At 35.5% G+C, this 17,020-nt stretch overlaps 1 protein-coding gene across 4 annotated transcripts in view; it reads left to right on the forward strand.

The window, feature by feature from the left end:
- The window catches only part of LOC129806068 (protein spire), a 79,493-nt gene extending 62,695 nt beyond the window's left edge, over positions 1-16,798 (forward strand). For 2 of the 4 annotated variants that reach the window (XM_055854389.1, XM_055854390.1), the window contains 8 exons: positions 6,718-6,839; positions 10,449-10,602; positions 10,726-10,779; positions 11,435-11,787; positions 11,865-11,966; positions 12,038-12,226; positions 15,598-15,824; positions 15,893-16,798. In XM_055854389.1, coding sequence (XP_055710364.1) covers positions 6,718-6,839; positions 10,449-10,602; positions 10,726-10,779; positions 11,435-11,787; positions 11,865-11,966; positions 12,038-12,226; positions 15,598-15,824; positions 15,893-16,082 — 1,391 coding nt within the window. In that variant the 3' untranslated portion in view covers positions 16,083-16,798. The remainder of the gene's footprint in view (positions 1-6,717; positions 6,840-10,448; positions 10,603-10,725; positions 10,780-11,434; positions 11,788-11,864; positions 11,967-12,037; positions 12,227-15,597; positions 15,825-15,892) is intronic. The other 2 variants (XM_055854391.1, XM_055854393.1) reach the window with 1 other exon arrangement.
- The last annotated feature ends 222 nt before the right edge of the window (positions 16,799-17,020 follow it).

Raw genomic sequence — 17,020 nt, forward strand, 5'->3', positions numbered from 1 at the left:
GACGGCGCATCTACCGATCGATAGAATGTTCTTGTGCTCCATAAAATTGTGTGAAAATGTCGGATTTCAAGTGGCCTTAGTGTTATAAAGACAGAAAACTTTTCTCCAGAAGGAGTATCCCAACATTTTGTTAGATCAATCGATATCTCAGCACTAAGGGGGAAAACATAGTAAAACAGGATTAACACCATTTCATTTAGGGGAAGGGAGAGTTCTGTGATATCAAGGCGTGTTTTAGTAACATTTTCTCTCAAGGAGTGACGCATTGGGTCGATTTTCACAATTCTTACAGTTTTTTGCCCTAAATCTCAAAGAAAAAGAAGCAAAAGACCACTTAAAGTGTCTAGTGAAAAAGTTTATAAAGTTGAATTGCAATTTTGTGTGATAACTAGCCAAGAATTGGACTATGCTGTTGGCTAAAAGCTCCCCAGATGCTCCACCATGTGGAGTTGATGCAGCTAGAGATTCACTGTATTGTCCCCAAGAACCACCAAGGGCAGCTCCAAGGGGTCACCCACCTACTCCAAAACCTCGCTCAGGTAGACATTTTACTGGTCTGATTGCAAGAAAATTCCATCCAAGGGAAATGTGGCCTAATTAGGAGGGTGAAAAATCGATATAAATAGAATTCCGGGGACCCTCTCAATGTTGAAACAATTCTACCAAATTTGTATGCAATTGCTCTCTTCCACTTCATTTAATATGTATTAGGAGCTGGCATAAAGGTTTTTTTTATTAAGTACAGCATAACCCGATTTTTAAGCTGGCATTTACCATCACAGCTTCTGTGATCTGAAATGAAACTCAATCTTAACAGATTGCCTTGACATTTCAGATTGAGAAAGACCTTTTAGAATTTAAAAGATTAAATTTGATTTCCGCGTAATCTTGGTTTTATTGTCCGACTGTCGTGGGTCATCCGGTAATGGAACCGCTTACAGACTGCAGATACGGTAAATGTCATATAACCGCAATACACAAGATTATTGTCAAATTTGTGCTAGACTTTTAATATATAATAAATTAACCTTAGGCCTTATCACTAACATTTCGAATTAACCCTAAGATCATCGAAAATCGGTTTTCGGACCAGGGGTTTAGCCCAGTTCCCGAAGGTCTCAAAAATCTTAATAACAAGCAATTTTATTGATTTTTCAAAATCTAATGAATCATTTACCCTTAATATTCAATCCTAAACAACAATTTCATAAAAAACCATGCTTGCTGAGGCATTAGTGGAGTTAAGCCAGATAGCTAAGCCTTAGGTCTGAAGCCCGTATAAAATGTCCTTGTTGGTGACTGAGGATGAGTTAGAAATATTTTCGAACCTAAATTGAGATTTAATGCTTAGATTCTGACAACATTGGAATCGGAAGGGCTGTCAAATGGCATTTTCCGAAAACATAAACAAAATGCGTTTTCAAACGTTTATGCGCGAAATTATTTCTCTCTCGAATTCGGAGGATAATTTTTATTGTTTCTTTTTTTGGTATCTTAGTTTTTCGTTCACATCAAAAATACTACCTGGATAGGCGTATAACTCTTTTTTCATCTCTGTAATGACTGATTTCATGTTTCACTGTGTCACTGCAAAGGTGTGTAGTGTAATCATCGATAAGCCACTAACAATGCACTAAACCTTCGTTTCAACAAGGATTTAACTAATGCCGGCTTGAGACCTGAGGTTTAGCCTAGTTCTCGAAAATCTCAAATTTCAGAATAGCAACCAATTTTATTGATTTTTCAGAATTAACCGGATCATTTGCCCATAATGTCCAATCTTAGTCATATTTTCCCAACAAATCTAAACTGATAAGGAATTAGAGAAGTTAAGTCATATAGCTAAGCCTTAGGTCTGAAGCCCGAATAAGTCTGCAAATTTTTAGGCTTTGCCATAACCCGATATTTTGAAACTAAAGGTGTCTACACATTATAAGAAATTTCTATCAAAAATGAGCTTCAAGAAGTGTTCTTCAAGAAAATTGCCTACACATTGGTGAGAATTTTTGACGAAAAGATGGATTCTTGAAGAAAATTTGTCTAATGTGTAGACAAATTTCTTCAAAAATCATATCCAATTGAAGGAAATTTCCATCAAGAATTTTTGAAAGAAATTATCGGCTACACATTGGAATAAAATTCATCAAAGTCATTCTTGACAGAATTCTTGAAGGAAACCATCACGATTCAAGATTGTTTTTCACGAAAATTTGTTATTTTCTGCTGGAAAAAGTGAGAAAAGCGTTTGGTGAAGTTCCTTGGGATAGTATTTAGTGAATTTGTGAAGAAAATCTTCTAAATATGCAAGGGAATAGTGTTTTTCTGGAGATGTGGTTCCTGGTGGAATCCAACCCAGTCTTTGAAGGAACATTTCCTGTGATTTTCCTCCAGAAATTGCCGGAAGTTAATCCATCTGTGTATTCTTGAGGTGTTCCACAGTACAGTGGCCTCGTACTCCATGGATTGCAAGATGGATGGAAAGGAGAATACGGGCACTTTGGAATCTCTGCCTTGGTTACCAATCAAAACAAGAGCTAACCAGAGCCACCGAGGAGATCTCAATGCAAACGAGAGCTGTCCGAAGCTACCAGAAGCCATCACTTGAACCCCCAGAAGAACATCAGAATGATCTTTTATATCATTCACTTTCTCAACCACTAGGAACTCTGTGGGATTGCTTCCTTTCGAGAACATCAGAACTGGATAGCCACATGCCTTCAATTCCTCATGTCAATGGAACATGGAACCCAGTAAATAAATCAGTAGTGGAATTATTTTGGAACATCCATGGAATTTTCACAGGAATATTCTTCTATTATATTAATTTTAAAAAAACTACATTTTTACATAATAGAGATCCTTTATGTAATTTTTTTTATTTATTAAGGGGTCCATCTGGAAGATGATTGCCCCGCCTTTATGTAATTTCTAATGATTATTTATTAAAAATTCCTACTTTTAATAACATAATGCAATATAAAGGACTAGATTCAAAACTAGATTTTTTGGGAGTCTTAAAGTGTAATTTTTGGAAAATACTCTTAAGATCTCATAAAAAAATCCTCCTGATATTGATAAAATCCTTTCCACAAGCGTTAAAAACTTGAATGAAACTTTTTACTGATCAAAAAAGACAATAAATTTCAAAGGCTGTCTCTTATTTGAATTTTATTGCGAAATTAAAATTGAAATAAATTTTATTTAATTTTTGGGAAACTGCTCTTAACATTATACTAGATTTTTTTTAGTTCATTTATTTTAAACCGCTTGTATTATATTATAACATCCCCCCATCAGATATATTTTCTACTACTAAAAATAAGCAAACCTAAATATTTAAAAATCCACGTAATCTTCTAAATTAAAAGTCCTTTACATTGCATTATGTTATTAAAAGTAGGAATTTTTAATAAATAATCATTAGAAATTACATAAAGGCGGGGCAATCATCTTCCAGATGGACCCCTTAATAAATAAAAAAAAATTACATAAAGGATTTCTATTATGTAAAAAATGTTGTTTTTTGTAAATTAATATAATAGAAGAATATTCCTGTGAAAATTCCATGGATGTTCCAAAATAATTCCACTACTGATTTATTTACTGGGTTCCATGTTCCATTGACATGAGGAATTGAAGGCATGTGGCTATCCAGTTCTGATGTTCTCGAAAGGAAGCAATCCCACAGAGTTCCTAGTGGTTGAGAAAGTGAATGATATAAAAGATCATTCTGATGTTCTTCTGGGGTTCAAGTGATGGCTTCTGGTAGCTTCGGACAGCTCTCGTTTGCATTGAGATCTCCTCGGTGGCTCTGGTTAGCTCTTGTTTTGATTGGTAACCAAGGCAGAGATTCCAAAGTGCCCGTATTCTCCTTTCCATCCATCTTGCAATCCATGGAGTACGGGGCCACTGTACTGTGGAACACCTCAAGAATACACAGATGGATTAACTTCCGGCAATTTCTGGAGGAAAATCACAGGAAATGTTCCTTCAAAGACTGGGTTGGATTCCACCAGGAACGACATCTCCAGAAAAACACTATTCCCTTGCATATTTAGAAGATTTTCTTCACAAATTCACTAAATACTATCCCAAGGAACTTCACCAAACGCTTTTCTCACTTTTTCCAGTAGTGAAACAACAAATTTTCGTGAAAAACAGTCAGAAGAGGTAGAGACTTGGAAATGATGGCAATCTGTCAAAAAAATTTTTGATGGAAAATAAAAAACCCAATGTGGAGGCATTTTTCTTCAAAAATTCCTTCAAAAATATGAATTTTTCTTTAAAAAATTCTTGAAATAATTCTTGATGAAATCAGCTCCAATGTGTAGACACCTTAAGACAAAGCGCTAAGTTTCAGCTATAAAGCGGTCTTCAGACTAGAAATTTAGACCAGTTTCTCAAAGTCTGAAGATTCGGAACAGCAACCAATTTTATTAGTTTTTGGAATCTAATGGTTCATTTACCTATAATATTTACTGCTGTATCAAAGTTTTTCAGAAAATCATGATTAAGCCTTAGGTCTGAACCCCGTATAGGTATCTAGTTTTAGTCCGAAGCCCTTATAGGCCTTATGCGGGTTTCAAACCTGAGACTTAGCCATATGGCTTTACTTTTCTAATTTCTTATTAGCCAAGATTTTTTTTGGGAAATTTTTGACTTAGGAGTGGATTAATAAAAACAAATGATCTATTAGTTTCTGAAGAATCAATTCAATTGCTTGCTATTGAAGATTTGAGATCTTCGGGAACTGGACTAAACCGCTAGTCTGAAAACTGCTTTATGCACTAGGCAAACTTGGTTTATGCGGAGGGACGGCTTAGTGAGGAGGTGATGGGAACGTAGGCTAATCATTATTTAGATTATAATTCCGTTAATCTGTCTTTCGGCTTAAGTCGTAAGTGTGTTCAGCTCATTAGCTCTGAAACTCGCAATTCAAAAATTTTCGGAATTAGAACTTCTTTTTTGATATGCTTCGGCTACCGAACTTACTCAGGTTGATACAGCCTAAAGCATTCGAAGATGGATTTTAAATGTCAAAGAAAGACATCTTGTCATGTAAAATTCGAAAGGGGCCTCATAGGATTTTTTGCTTGAATTTCGAAAAATTATTAATAATAATAATAATAAGTTTATTGGTTCATGCCCAGGATACAGAAAGTAACATGTAGGACTATACAATATAAAATATGTAGATAGAGATAGTTCGAAATAATTACAAAGGTGTGTAGCACAAAAAAAAATGACTCAACATGGGAAGATTTCGGAATGTACATTTGTTTTGAAAGAGTGTAGATCCTTAACATTATTTAAACTTGGGTATTTTGTAACAATTTTATTGTAAGCGCTGATGGCTGTAAATTTTATGGATTTTTGTCCAAATCTTGTAGAGTTAGGTCTGATGTTTTGCAGGGTGTGAAGATTCCTTGTATTTTTATTGTGTTGTAGTGTTTCAAATTTTTGATTAGAATGCAAAAAATTATTAAAAACTTTGAAATAAAAATTACTTTCTAATTACTAATTATTAGTTAAAGTTTTGATTGGCTTTCCACTTTTGACGTACGGAAAATCAAATAAACGATGTTTGTAGTTTTTACTTGATGTAGTTTGTAAATTATAGCGAACACCGAAAGCTAAAAAAACATTTTTAAGTTTAATTTTGCTAGAAATTAACAGTTATCCTTAAAACTTAGGAATTTGTCTATTTTCTGGGAGCCGAGGTTTAATTTGAATATTCGAAGTTGGAGCTTTCTGAAGAGAAAAGGCGTTCGAAGATCGAATTCGAAAGCTAAAGCAAAAAAATTCTCGTTTGGTTCGGAGTATTCGAATTCGAACTTCAGATTTGAGAGACTCTATCATTGAAAGCTGTCTACGTCTTAGCCGAGACACAGTGTATTAACCTTTCTATTCGAGACACTTTAAAACAGAATAGAAAACCAAATTACGGATGTGAAAAGGCTGAATCTGAATCTCAGCTTCTGTAAGCTTATAATAGAGTCTCATTGCACATTTTAATCGCCTAATTTAAAAAAGCACTTACCAGGAAAATGTGTATGAATGAACTTTCAAAAAATTATCAGGGCTTTAATGCATTAAACAAAATACTTAAAGAGGTGTGGTTTTTGTTTATGTGTAAATGATGCAGAGAGTTTTAATTTATTGTTATTAAAGAGACTGTGATGCATGATATCCAATTCTTATTAATTCGCGTGTGCTTTAAATAGCAAATGATTTATTAATAGTTAAATTAATGAAGAGGGCAAGCAATAACACCATGAAGCATTTCTGCTATGGTTGTTTTATTTAGACCGAAAAAATCTTTATCGTGATCAAATAGTTATCAATTCAATGCTAAATGATTCTCGGCGAAGTCCTCTTTTCCTCGAAAGCCAAATAACACGTCCTATATTGCTACTTCTGTTTTTTATTCTTGCTCTAATGTTAATTTTGCTGTGGTAAAGGCAACGTGGAATGAGTCAGAATGCAAAGAAACATGTTTCTCAGCCGAGAAGAAAGATAAGAAGAAGTGCTTTCCACTGGCAATTATTTGCTCAATTGTGTGATTAGTCAAGTGTTTTAGCTTAAGAAAAAAATATCTTTCAATGAATTGAATACAGACTCAATATTTGAGTACGTGTTTTTTTTGGATCTTATGCAATGTTGTTTGTCTTTTTCCCAACATCTTCCGCGATATCTAAGGCTGTTTTTCTCTTGCAGTTCTGAATTCTTGTCAGATGGACAATGTTAAAAGAGGAGAGACTCCCTGTGATTCACAGACAACGTCTTCACCAAGAACCAGTCGACAGAGATTAATCCCAGTAGATCCTGCTTTATTCCAGGTACGTAATTATCTATTTCGTAAGAAACGTTGACCGCAAAATTTCTTTGTGGTTAATATTAAAGGGGTTAATATCTGACAGAAATAGCAATTTATGAAAATTGTAAGGAATTTTGACTAATGACCAGCGTACAATAACTTTTCTTTGTAAACATGTTTTCAAAATTTCATATGAGAGTGAATGAAATGTATTTCTAGTCGTCTCGCTCTCTCTCATAGAAAATTTTGAAAACATGTTTTCAGACAAAAGTTATTGTGCGCTGGGCATAAGAGAAGAACCAGTCTGCGAAAAACAGAAAACATATTTTTATTTCCATTAGAGAAGGGTGGGGCTACTTTGAGCTGAAGGGCTACATTGATACACGATATTTTGGCATATTTCAAAGATTCCGAAATTCGGAAATTACGTTTTACTTAGGTAGCTGATAAAAATTGTTACTCTATCATATTTCACTGATTACATTAAGCGAGAAATAAAGAATACAGTAGACTCTTCGATATCCGGCTTACTGGGGGACAAATGACATTAAGGTTTTTTGAATGATCAACGGTTTTTTTATTTTGTGCAGTGTGAATTTATTTTCTGTCTGACAAAGAAAAAGAGAATTTTCTTCATGGTGTGCTTATGTTTCATTTTTTATCACAATTATGTATTAAAAACTTCGATACAATGTTAATAATACTTTAATTCACTCTGGACAAACTTCATGTTTAGTGAAAATAATTTTGAATTATATCAACCGCCAGTGTTTGGCAGCTGTCACCCGGATATCGAAGTGCTGGATATCGAAGAGTCTACTGTAGAATGAAGTAGAAAATGTCACTTTGCAAAGTGAGGTTATGTTTAAAATAACCTTGAAGATGCATATTTTACGAAATATCTTCATCACAATTAGAGTTTCTTGACAGTATTACTCGTAAAGAGCTAAATATGTAAAACTGTTTTCAACTGTAAAATGCCGAAGAGCTGTTTTACATTGTTCTGAAATAAATTTAGTGAAAAAAGTAGTAGTCTTCTAAATTCGAAAGCTTGGGGAGTATTTCTGACATTTCTCACCTTCCAAGTTCAAGATACTCAGGAGTTAATACTCAAAAAGCAGCGCAGAAATATTGTTTTCAATTATCCACAACACAATTTTTTTTAACATAACCTCACAATCGACATTTTAAATTCAACCGTCCGTCGGCGTTCGTCGTTCAGATTTGAGAGATTCTATTGCAATGTAGTGGTTCTTAACCTCAAAAACAATTTCATATTTCACAGGAAAAAACATCTCATCTCACTGAGTAAAATTTTTATCATTAATTAGTTAGTGAAATGGTTAGTGAAGTACTTTGGGGTGTTTTCCTTTCAGTATTCCTCAAAAACAGTAGCGAAAACTTTAATTTGAATAATTAGTATTTATTTGATTATCAAATACATTTCAAAAGAATTTTTTAGTTGGAATTTAATAAGATGCAGTGGATAGAATTTTAATCATTTCTTCTTACGATCATAACCTTAAAAATTAGTGAGCTCTAACAGATCTAAGAGATAGCCTTCCACTCCACGTATGTCTTTTGGAATTTGGGAATTCTTGTACAGTAATTTGCTATCCATACCCGTACATGGTTTTTGCTAAGTAAAATTGCTGACAGGGAGGGGAATTCTGTAGCAGTATGACAAAGTCATATGACAAATTTAAGCATTTTTATTGGGTAAATTCTCGGAAACTATACAAAAAATACGATTAATATCAATCACTAAGAGCTTCATAAAACTTTTTCCAATGACCGATGCTCGTCGCATTTTAATATTGTCCTGCTTTTGAATCTTACCATGATAATTTGTCATATCGATCGCTCAGAATAAGAAACGAATAACTCAAGAAACTAAGAAACCCACACGAATAACTTAAAGGGAGGGCAACGATGAGCTGCCAGGTCCAGGAAAAACACCGGAAGTCCTCTTGGTTGTAATTTTATATGCGTTGCTCGCAAGAATTATAAAGTTAAAGCGAAAAATCACATATAAAATCGTTACAGTATTAAAGCAAGAGAATTACGAGCATTATTGTACAAAAGCAGTATATGAACTAAATTATTATAATGAATATGAATTAACTTCCTTAGTTTTAGCAAGATTTTAAAAGGTGAACTTCTTCTTCAGCTTCTGTTTTACGTTTAGGCTGTCGGACTCACTCAGGTCCATACAGCCGTGAGCTAGAACCGTTTGAAACCGAACAAACGTCAAATGAAATCTGTACGTCAATGGTGAAAACGCTATCTGTAGGGGGAATTCTGTAACAGTATGGCAATGTCATATGACACATTTAAAATTTTTTATGTGGTAAATTTGGAGGAACTAATCGAAAATCCGACTCATGTTAGTTGTTGAGACCTTCACAGAGCTGTTTACAATGGTCATTAGCTGCACACTGGGTTTCAATGTTGTCCTACTCCAGAATTTATTATGAAGATTTTGTCATATGACATTGCCGTACTGTTACAGAATTTCCCTATTAGACAAAATTATTTTGACGTTTATTCGGTTTCAAATGGTTCTTGCTCACCCCTTGCTTTAATGACTTACTTTACAATGCAAAAATTAAAGCAATTTGGACGTACGACATCCATATATGAAGTTCTCCAAATAAATCAAATAAAGCATTCTGCAAAGGTTTCAATGCAAACAGTTTCGAAAAATTGTAAAATGCCAGTATAACTGTCAATTTACGAATAAATGTCATACTTAAGTACCAGATATCAGTCAAGAATCACTGTACATTCTAACCATTTAGCCAGGAAGCATACGATCCTCCAAGATATAGAATACTCAAAAGAATCGATCCTGTCAATCTCCCTCATCGCTGAGAGATAGTTTCCCTGGCTCTGCCCCACTTTTTCAAAATTTTCTGACAGCTTTATAAAATCCGCGTAAATAATTAAGGTTAGAATCTTCGAAAGACAAACATGGCCAACAGTTGATTCACTGAAAACTTTTTTCTGTTAAAATTTGCATTTGTGTTCAACATAACCTCACATCGCAAAATAACCTCTTATCCAAATGGCAGAACAATGGCAAATTAAAAGAGATAAAAACCCCTTGGTTAGAGTCAAAAAAATAGCTTCTTATGTCCATGCAAATTAGACTAGAACGCGTCAATTGTCTTAACACTTGAGAGTATTGAGGTCTTTTTTCACAAATTGTGCATTCTTCTTTTAATATCTACGACCAAGAGGGCATTTCACAGTTGCTATTTTGAAATTCGCATGAGAATTTTGCTATTACGCAATTTGTGTACCTTCATTTGGAAGAATAATGTGTATTCCACAAGAAATGTGGTTTAATTGTAGGATTACTGAATACGCAGCAGATACAATTGTGCAAAAAAAATGTTTCTTGCTGAGAGAGAGAGAGAGGTTTTTTTCAAATGGGTATGTTGTTTCTTTTGGTTAAGAATTACGACGATTGAAGGAGAAAAAATTCCAATCGTGACTTGTGGAAAAATATTTTGTACAAAATTTCCATAATAAGGAAATCAAGTTTTAGTTTCTCTCCCAAAATGAGCTTCTGGCAGCGAAAGTTTAGCCATGTTTATGAATTTTTATTTGGTATTTTGACCAATAGGATGAGGATCTTTGCTATCAGCCCAGAGATGATGATGATGGTGTTGTGCTGAGAAATGCTGGTGGGTCATCTGGGAGTGGAAGGAAAGGCGATGATTCGACTGCCAACAATGAAAATAATCCCAACAGTGTCAATACCGTTCTACGAAGGACCAGTAAATCAAAATTTTTTTCTTTAGACGTTTTTGTTGAGTTCTTTAAAAAAGGCTCAATTTAAGATTATAAAGCTAATTTTGAATGATCTGTCGATCAACACAAAGTATTAATTGTTGTTTCAGGAAACACAATCACTCACGATGAATATCACAGATTTTGTGACACGGCTTTAGAATGTAAATAAGAGTCTAATAAATTTAATTTTATTGTTATTTCAAATCAATATCAAATGTTTAGTTTTGTTTTATTAGTACAATAATTTAATTTGATTTATGAGCTAATTTCTTATTGTTTTATGTGTCTAAAATTTGCTTCTAGAGTTATTATTTGCTTCAATATGAGCCTTATTTAATACGAATAAAATATTACAACTCAGATTGAGTCTTTAATAGTGGATCAGTTAAAATGCGTTCAGTAATAATCTTTCTGATTTGACAGCTCTTTGCGGTTTAAGTTTAGGCTTTTCCGACTCGAAGGACTCTTTAAAAATACCTTGAGAATGTTTTAATAACTAAACTTTCAACTAATTACTTTTAAAAATATCACAAAACTAGAAATTAAAACTTGTTGCGTTGTAGCTGTCAATCGCGTCCCTATAACCAGAAAATCTACCGCAGCAGCTACTTTGTCACGTGTCAAAAATTGAAAGTTCGAATAGAAAGCGCTCAAGCGGCGAGCACGTGAACTTCCTTTTGAAGCTATGCTGTTTGATCTTCGAATTAATCTAAAGATTATTACTGAACGCAGCCATTTTGAATGCATGTCTTCTTTCAATTGCTTCTAAAATAGTTCCCAGAAGAATCCTTCAATGTTCCCAATGACTTCTTCCAGCCTACGACTTGGCCACGCAATGTGAATCCAGAAGAGCTTCAATGCGACGACATACAATTGTCGGATGCCATCAGGGTATCTCGGAATGTCAATCAATGCCACCATCTCGTCCAGAATCGCGACAATCTGAACATACATCCGTCACTGTGGTTGCTGACAATCTCACATCCATGGAGACCTGGTCGAAAAACAGCTTGGATGAGAAGGAATGGAAGGAGGGTCAGGCGAGTATTAGTGATCGCCTATCGCTAACCCTCAAGGAGATCATGCATATCAGATCAGTGATAACCAAAGCGGACCTGGAACTTCTTCCAGTTGAAGTGAAGATTAAGGAAGATGTTGAGAAGAGAAAGGTAAGTCTGATCTGTCCTCAATTCCCCAAATATCAACAGCCTGCCTCAGGAACTTTTTCTCTGTTCGCTCTCAAAAGGTCTGCTTCCTGTGCTTAAAGACACGCTTTAGCATTTTTGGCCCATGGGGTGTTCTCTGTAAGCTGTGTCAAAAAACTGTTTGTTCCAAATGCTACTCAAAAGTAAGAAAATCCTCCGCCGCTGTTAACTGCGAGAAGTCGCAAAAATCTCACTTAAAACTTTTTATATTTAGATGAGGATTCCAACGGAACATTTCCGCAATGTTCCGGTGATGCTTCTGTCGCCGTCTCTGGTGAGCAGTCCTACGGCTTCCGGAGCTCCATCTCCCAGTCACTACGGACATGGTTCGTCTGGCGTGGACATGGAGTCCTTCCCGCGGTCGCTGATGGAGCGGCTCTTGAGGCCAGAGTCAGACAGGAAGGTAAGTTACAAAATATTTTTATTAGGAAGACACTTGAAGGCGTAGTCTATCTATGTAATGTAAGGATATCAATTCTATATCCTTAAATTCGTAAAAGGATACACATTAATTCTACATAAACTTTGAACAATTCTGACCAACCAATTCTGATAAAGGAATAAATTGATGCGATTCGGATTGTTTGCCGTTGATTTAACACTGATGACAATCAACCGAAGTATTCCGGTATTTCGGTTGGGATACCCATCGGGCACGTCCCAGGTGGCAGAGAAAGGCTGTAATTGGTTCTAGAATCGTCTATAGTTTGTTTGGAAATAGCTAAAGTCACGTATCGGTATTCTTGCGTCTACGAGAAATCCTTAGTGAATACTAAACCGCGGACCACTACAAAACCCGTCTCAGGAAGAAATTAAGAATCGTTTTTCGATTCGTCTTTTGATCGACTCCGAACACTTTTCTGACGTGGCGGAGGATCGATAGGCGTAGGCTGCTAACCAAATATAATGCGGTCTAAGCGAAGATAGCGCTGGACAGTCTCCCAGAAAGTGCTCCACTGTGCACCATCTGTACTCCGGAGTGTAAGCAATCCAATGATAGTTCTTGTAGATTTCCTAGGAAATTCCAATAATTGCCCAAAAATGTTCATTGAATTAGTATTCAGAGGCTTTGTGCATCTGCAGACATTTATGTTGTCCCAATATTTCTTGTGTTCCTTAAGAACAATGTTTTTTAATTCATCATTCTTTATTTCTTTGCGCACTCCTATCACATGTCCAGATCCTATGACAGTACTTTCCCTACCGAGTTTCAATAGCCTGTCCGCAATCTCATTTCCCAGGATATCTGCGTGTTATGCGACCCAGAACAAAATAATTCTATTATGTGCTGAGAATTTACTGAGGTAATTTCTTGCTCCCTTTTTCAATAATGAATCAGTTGATCCCTCTACAATTTCTCTTAAAGCTCTTTTTGCTGTCCGATGCAATGCATATGTCCTTGTTTTCTACTCCATGATTCAGAAGGCAAAAAAATGCTGGCACCACAGCAAAGATTTCTACAGTGAAAGCTGTTGCAAATTGCCCCACACTAATGGATACCTCTATATATTTTGGTTTGTCCATACAAACCCCGGATCAGACTTCCCACCTTTCTCTGAGTCATCCGTGAAAACTTTAACGTCACATCTAGCGACCAGATCAAGGTCATACTGGTAGTCTGTCGTATTGATCTCAGAACACAGAATACATGTAGAGTCACTTGTCATAGCTAGAATAGGATATTTACGTGTCATTTGATTTAGTATACAAAAATGTCCGGTTATAGTTCCTCTGAGATTATATCGTTGAGATCAGACGCATGACGTTTCCTATGTTTCCCATATGTTTCTAGCGTGTCGAAAAAACTTTGGAGTTTATTCGGTATTTCTGCCAGTGTGGAATGAATTAGCAAAAACTACAAATGCAAAATAAAAGCCAATTTAATATGGAAAGGACAACCAAAAAGCCCAAATTGGCAACCTACGTAGTTTCGGAGATATCTTGTGAAATGTGTACGAAAACAGGGAATAAATTACACTAAAACTGGTCGCATTTTTCAGAGCTAATGTCACCCCCTAGTTGAGATTTAGAATATCTTTTCTCTTCAGTTTCCGGTTGGTTCCAGGATAAACTCAGCACGTCGAAGACTAAGTCATTTAGCTCAAGTGTATCTCGTGCTCAGTGTCCGCTTTCTCGTTCAGAAGATGCCTTATAGGGCTTCCAGAGCAGCTGCAAGCAGGCATTGGGCCAATGAAGAAAACTTCTTCATATAGTTTTAGTAGCTTTAGTAAATTTGTAATAGCTTGAAGACGGAAGTGTACAATTCGATATTTTCCAATGTTCTTTGATGAATCTGACCCATGATGTATTGTTGAAAAATGATTCGCAAAACGCACGGCGATTATAGCATGAAATTTTAAAGAGGAAACCTTTAGTTCAGTGCTGTTTACCGTCTTCTGAGAGGTGTTGACACAGTTAGCACATCAGAGAATCAATCAAATTTTTAATATCCGGCTGAGAAGGACGAATTATTACGCTTTTCCGTTGAAAAATATACATTTAGGGATCGATTTCTATGAATTTTCATTGAGATATGAAAAGGAAATTAGGGCAAATTAGGAAGAAATTAAACCAGATATTACAAGAAAATCAAGGACGAGAACTCCTTCCGGATGCTTCGGAGGGTGTAATCATCTCAGGACAGGGGATCTCAGTGGTGCAAATGGCAAGACCGTTTCACAAGGACATTTTCACTGTGATAAAGCGTAATAAAAATGCATAGCCTCTGCTCGAAAACTCCGGGAGCAGGGAAGAATATTTTTAATTTTGTGGTTTTTCGAAATCATTTTGTAATATTTGATGTTTTTGCGAGGAGGCCATTAGTAGACAGAAACCACAAGTAATGCCCTAAGAGTTGCTCTTGCCGCCGAATCGGCTATGCTTTTATTTGCTTATATTTTGATTTTTTTTTTGGTTTTTTCCTATCTTCGTATTTTTTTTCCTTTTTCTGCTCCTTCTGCAATGAATTTTTCGCGCTCTCGCACTCTCAGTCTCGTCTTCTCCCTGACCTTTTTTTATCTATCTCTCTCTTCTCATCCTTATAATCTTGAAATTCTATAATCTAAATTAGACAATTAAAATTCGTATCTCGAACTCAGTAGCAACAAAATGAGCCACCTTGTGAGCCTGTTGTTTCTTAGCCCATCTGTCTCATCTGCCTGCCTATGACTTCCCTTCCTCTCCCTATAAGTGAGATTGTTCTCATAAAATTTTATATTGAATTTTGTTTTGAATTACATTTGTACTAAATTTTCGGCTTATACGGTCTGTGAACCAAGGTTTCTGCCGTTTACTTGGGGAGACCGGTTGTGAAGTTGGTCGGCAGTCGCAATCTGAGATTTGATGATGGAATAAACATATTATTATTATTATTATATTTCAATAAATTGCAACACGAGTGTTTATGTGTTGATGCTCCTTTAACTCATGCGGCCTCCGTTTGCTTCCATCACTCTCAAGCTATTTCACGAGTTTACAACCAAGTTATAACAATCTTTATCCTGAATCAGGACTTAGCTTGATCGTCTCCCAAGGAGTTAAGCTAAACGCAGATTCCTTTCCTAAAAGAATTACACAACTGCACGTCACGCCACGCTTTCCACAAAAAGACTGACAAATTTGCCAGAAGGGCTTACATAGCAAATTTTCAAATATTTCCGTCAGTTGGCGCTCGCGTTTCCAATTGCTGTCAAATTTTATTTAGGGTTGCCAGATGATTTTACCGCGCTTTTTTCTATGAAACACGATTCTTCATGAAGAACTTTCGTTTTTAAGACTCGCAACACTGTGGGAAGTGCTCCGTCGTCTCCTAAGCACCAGAGATCAGCTTCAAGTACACCTGGATCGAGCATTGTGGCAGATGCAGTTCCATCAACCCTCAAAGATCCCATTTCAGCCACGAGAACCTCCTCGATAATGTCAAGGAGCATGGAAGGACCACGAAGTCTTCCACCGCAGAGCCCAGCTCGGCCTCATTCCAACAGCAGTACCCTGGACAGAAGGTTCTTGTCCCTTTTCTTTCCCAAATTGTCAATCTCTTTTCAATGTCAATGTCTGGTGGCTTTTGCAGAAATAGATTTACGATGCTAACGGCTGAGCAGAAGGAGGGACTCAGGGGGGAACTGATGGCTGTTTGCAATGATTGTCGTGGACTTGTGCTGGAGATTATTCGATCATCTCGCCAAACACGTTCAACAGCCAGGAATATCGTGCTGAAAAACTTGACTCTCGATCTGTCTCCGGTCTACAAGAGATGGTAAAATTGTTTTTTGGGACATGATAGAGATGCAACCAAGTGAGTATCCTGCGATATTTAATTTTTCTAATAAGAGGCTACACAAAGAGAGTATTGATAATTATTTTCATATTAATTTTATTGAGCTAGATAAAAGGCTCTAAAAACATTAAAAAAAAATAAATAAATAAAAATTCTGCTGATGGATGATTTGAGAAAAAAAGTTAAATGCAATCTGTTGTAAAAAAAGAAAATTGTCTATAATATACGAGAGAAAACTTCCCAAAGTTCTTTTTTGTATTATTATTTTTTTCTCTTCAATCTCCTTTAGCAAGAAGTGTAAAGTTTTCTCGTTAAAAGAGAATGTATTACAAATAAAATTGAAAGTATGAAAGAAAATTGCTTTAATGTTCAAAAAAGAAAATTATTTAACACGTGTGAGAATAAAAGAGTTCTAAAAACAAATAGAGGCACAATATTTTAGGATGGAAGTATTGAAATAAATTTCCCAATGTTCTCTATCTTCCTTCCCCCCCTCTTCACTGACGAATGTTAATAAAAAGAAAACTTATCTTACATTCATAAAATGATGAAAAGACTAATGTAGTATTTAATTTTAATGAAAAGAAATAAATATTTAAATTTCATATCGTTATATGATAAATTGTAACTAATTATAATTTTTTCTCATTATGAATGATATATAAGAATGTCAGTTAATAAATCATATTTAAATGATAATTCTGGGTTCTCTTATTCTTTTGCATAATTCATTTTTCGTACTTTATGTTCTTATTCTCTTGCACGATATTTCACCAAAAGAAACCCGATCAATCATTTTCTTTCCCGCTTTATCCACTTAGTTCATTATCCATCCAATAGATGGCGCCAGGGTCGCTAAAATGAGCAACTACATTTTATTTGAATCGACTCAACCGTTAAAGATCCCTCTTGAAAAGTTCT

Source organism: Phlebotomus papatasi, chromosome 3 (genome assembly GCF_024763615.1).
Source record: "Phlebotomus papatasi isolate M1 chromosome 3, Ppap_2.1, whole genome shotgun sequence".
In the NCBI taxonomy this organism is placed as follows: Eukaryota; Metazoa; Arthropoda; class Insecta; order Diptera; family Psychodidae; genus Phlebotomus; species Phlebotomus papatasi.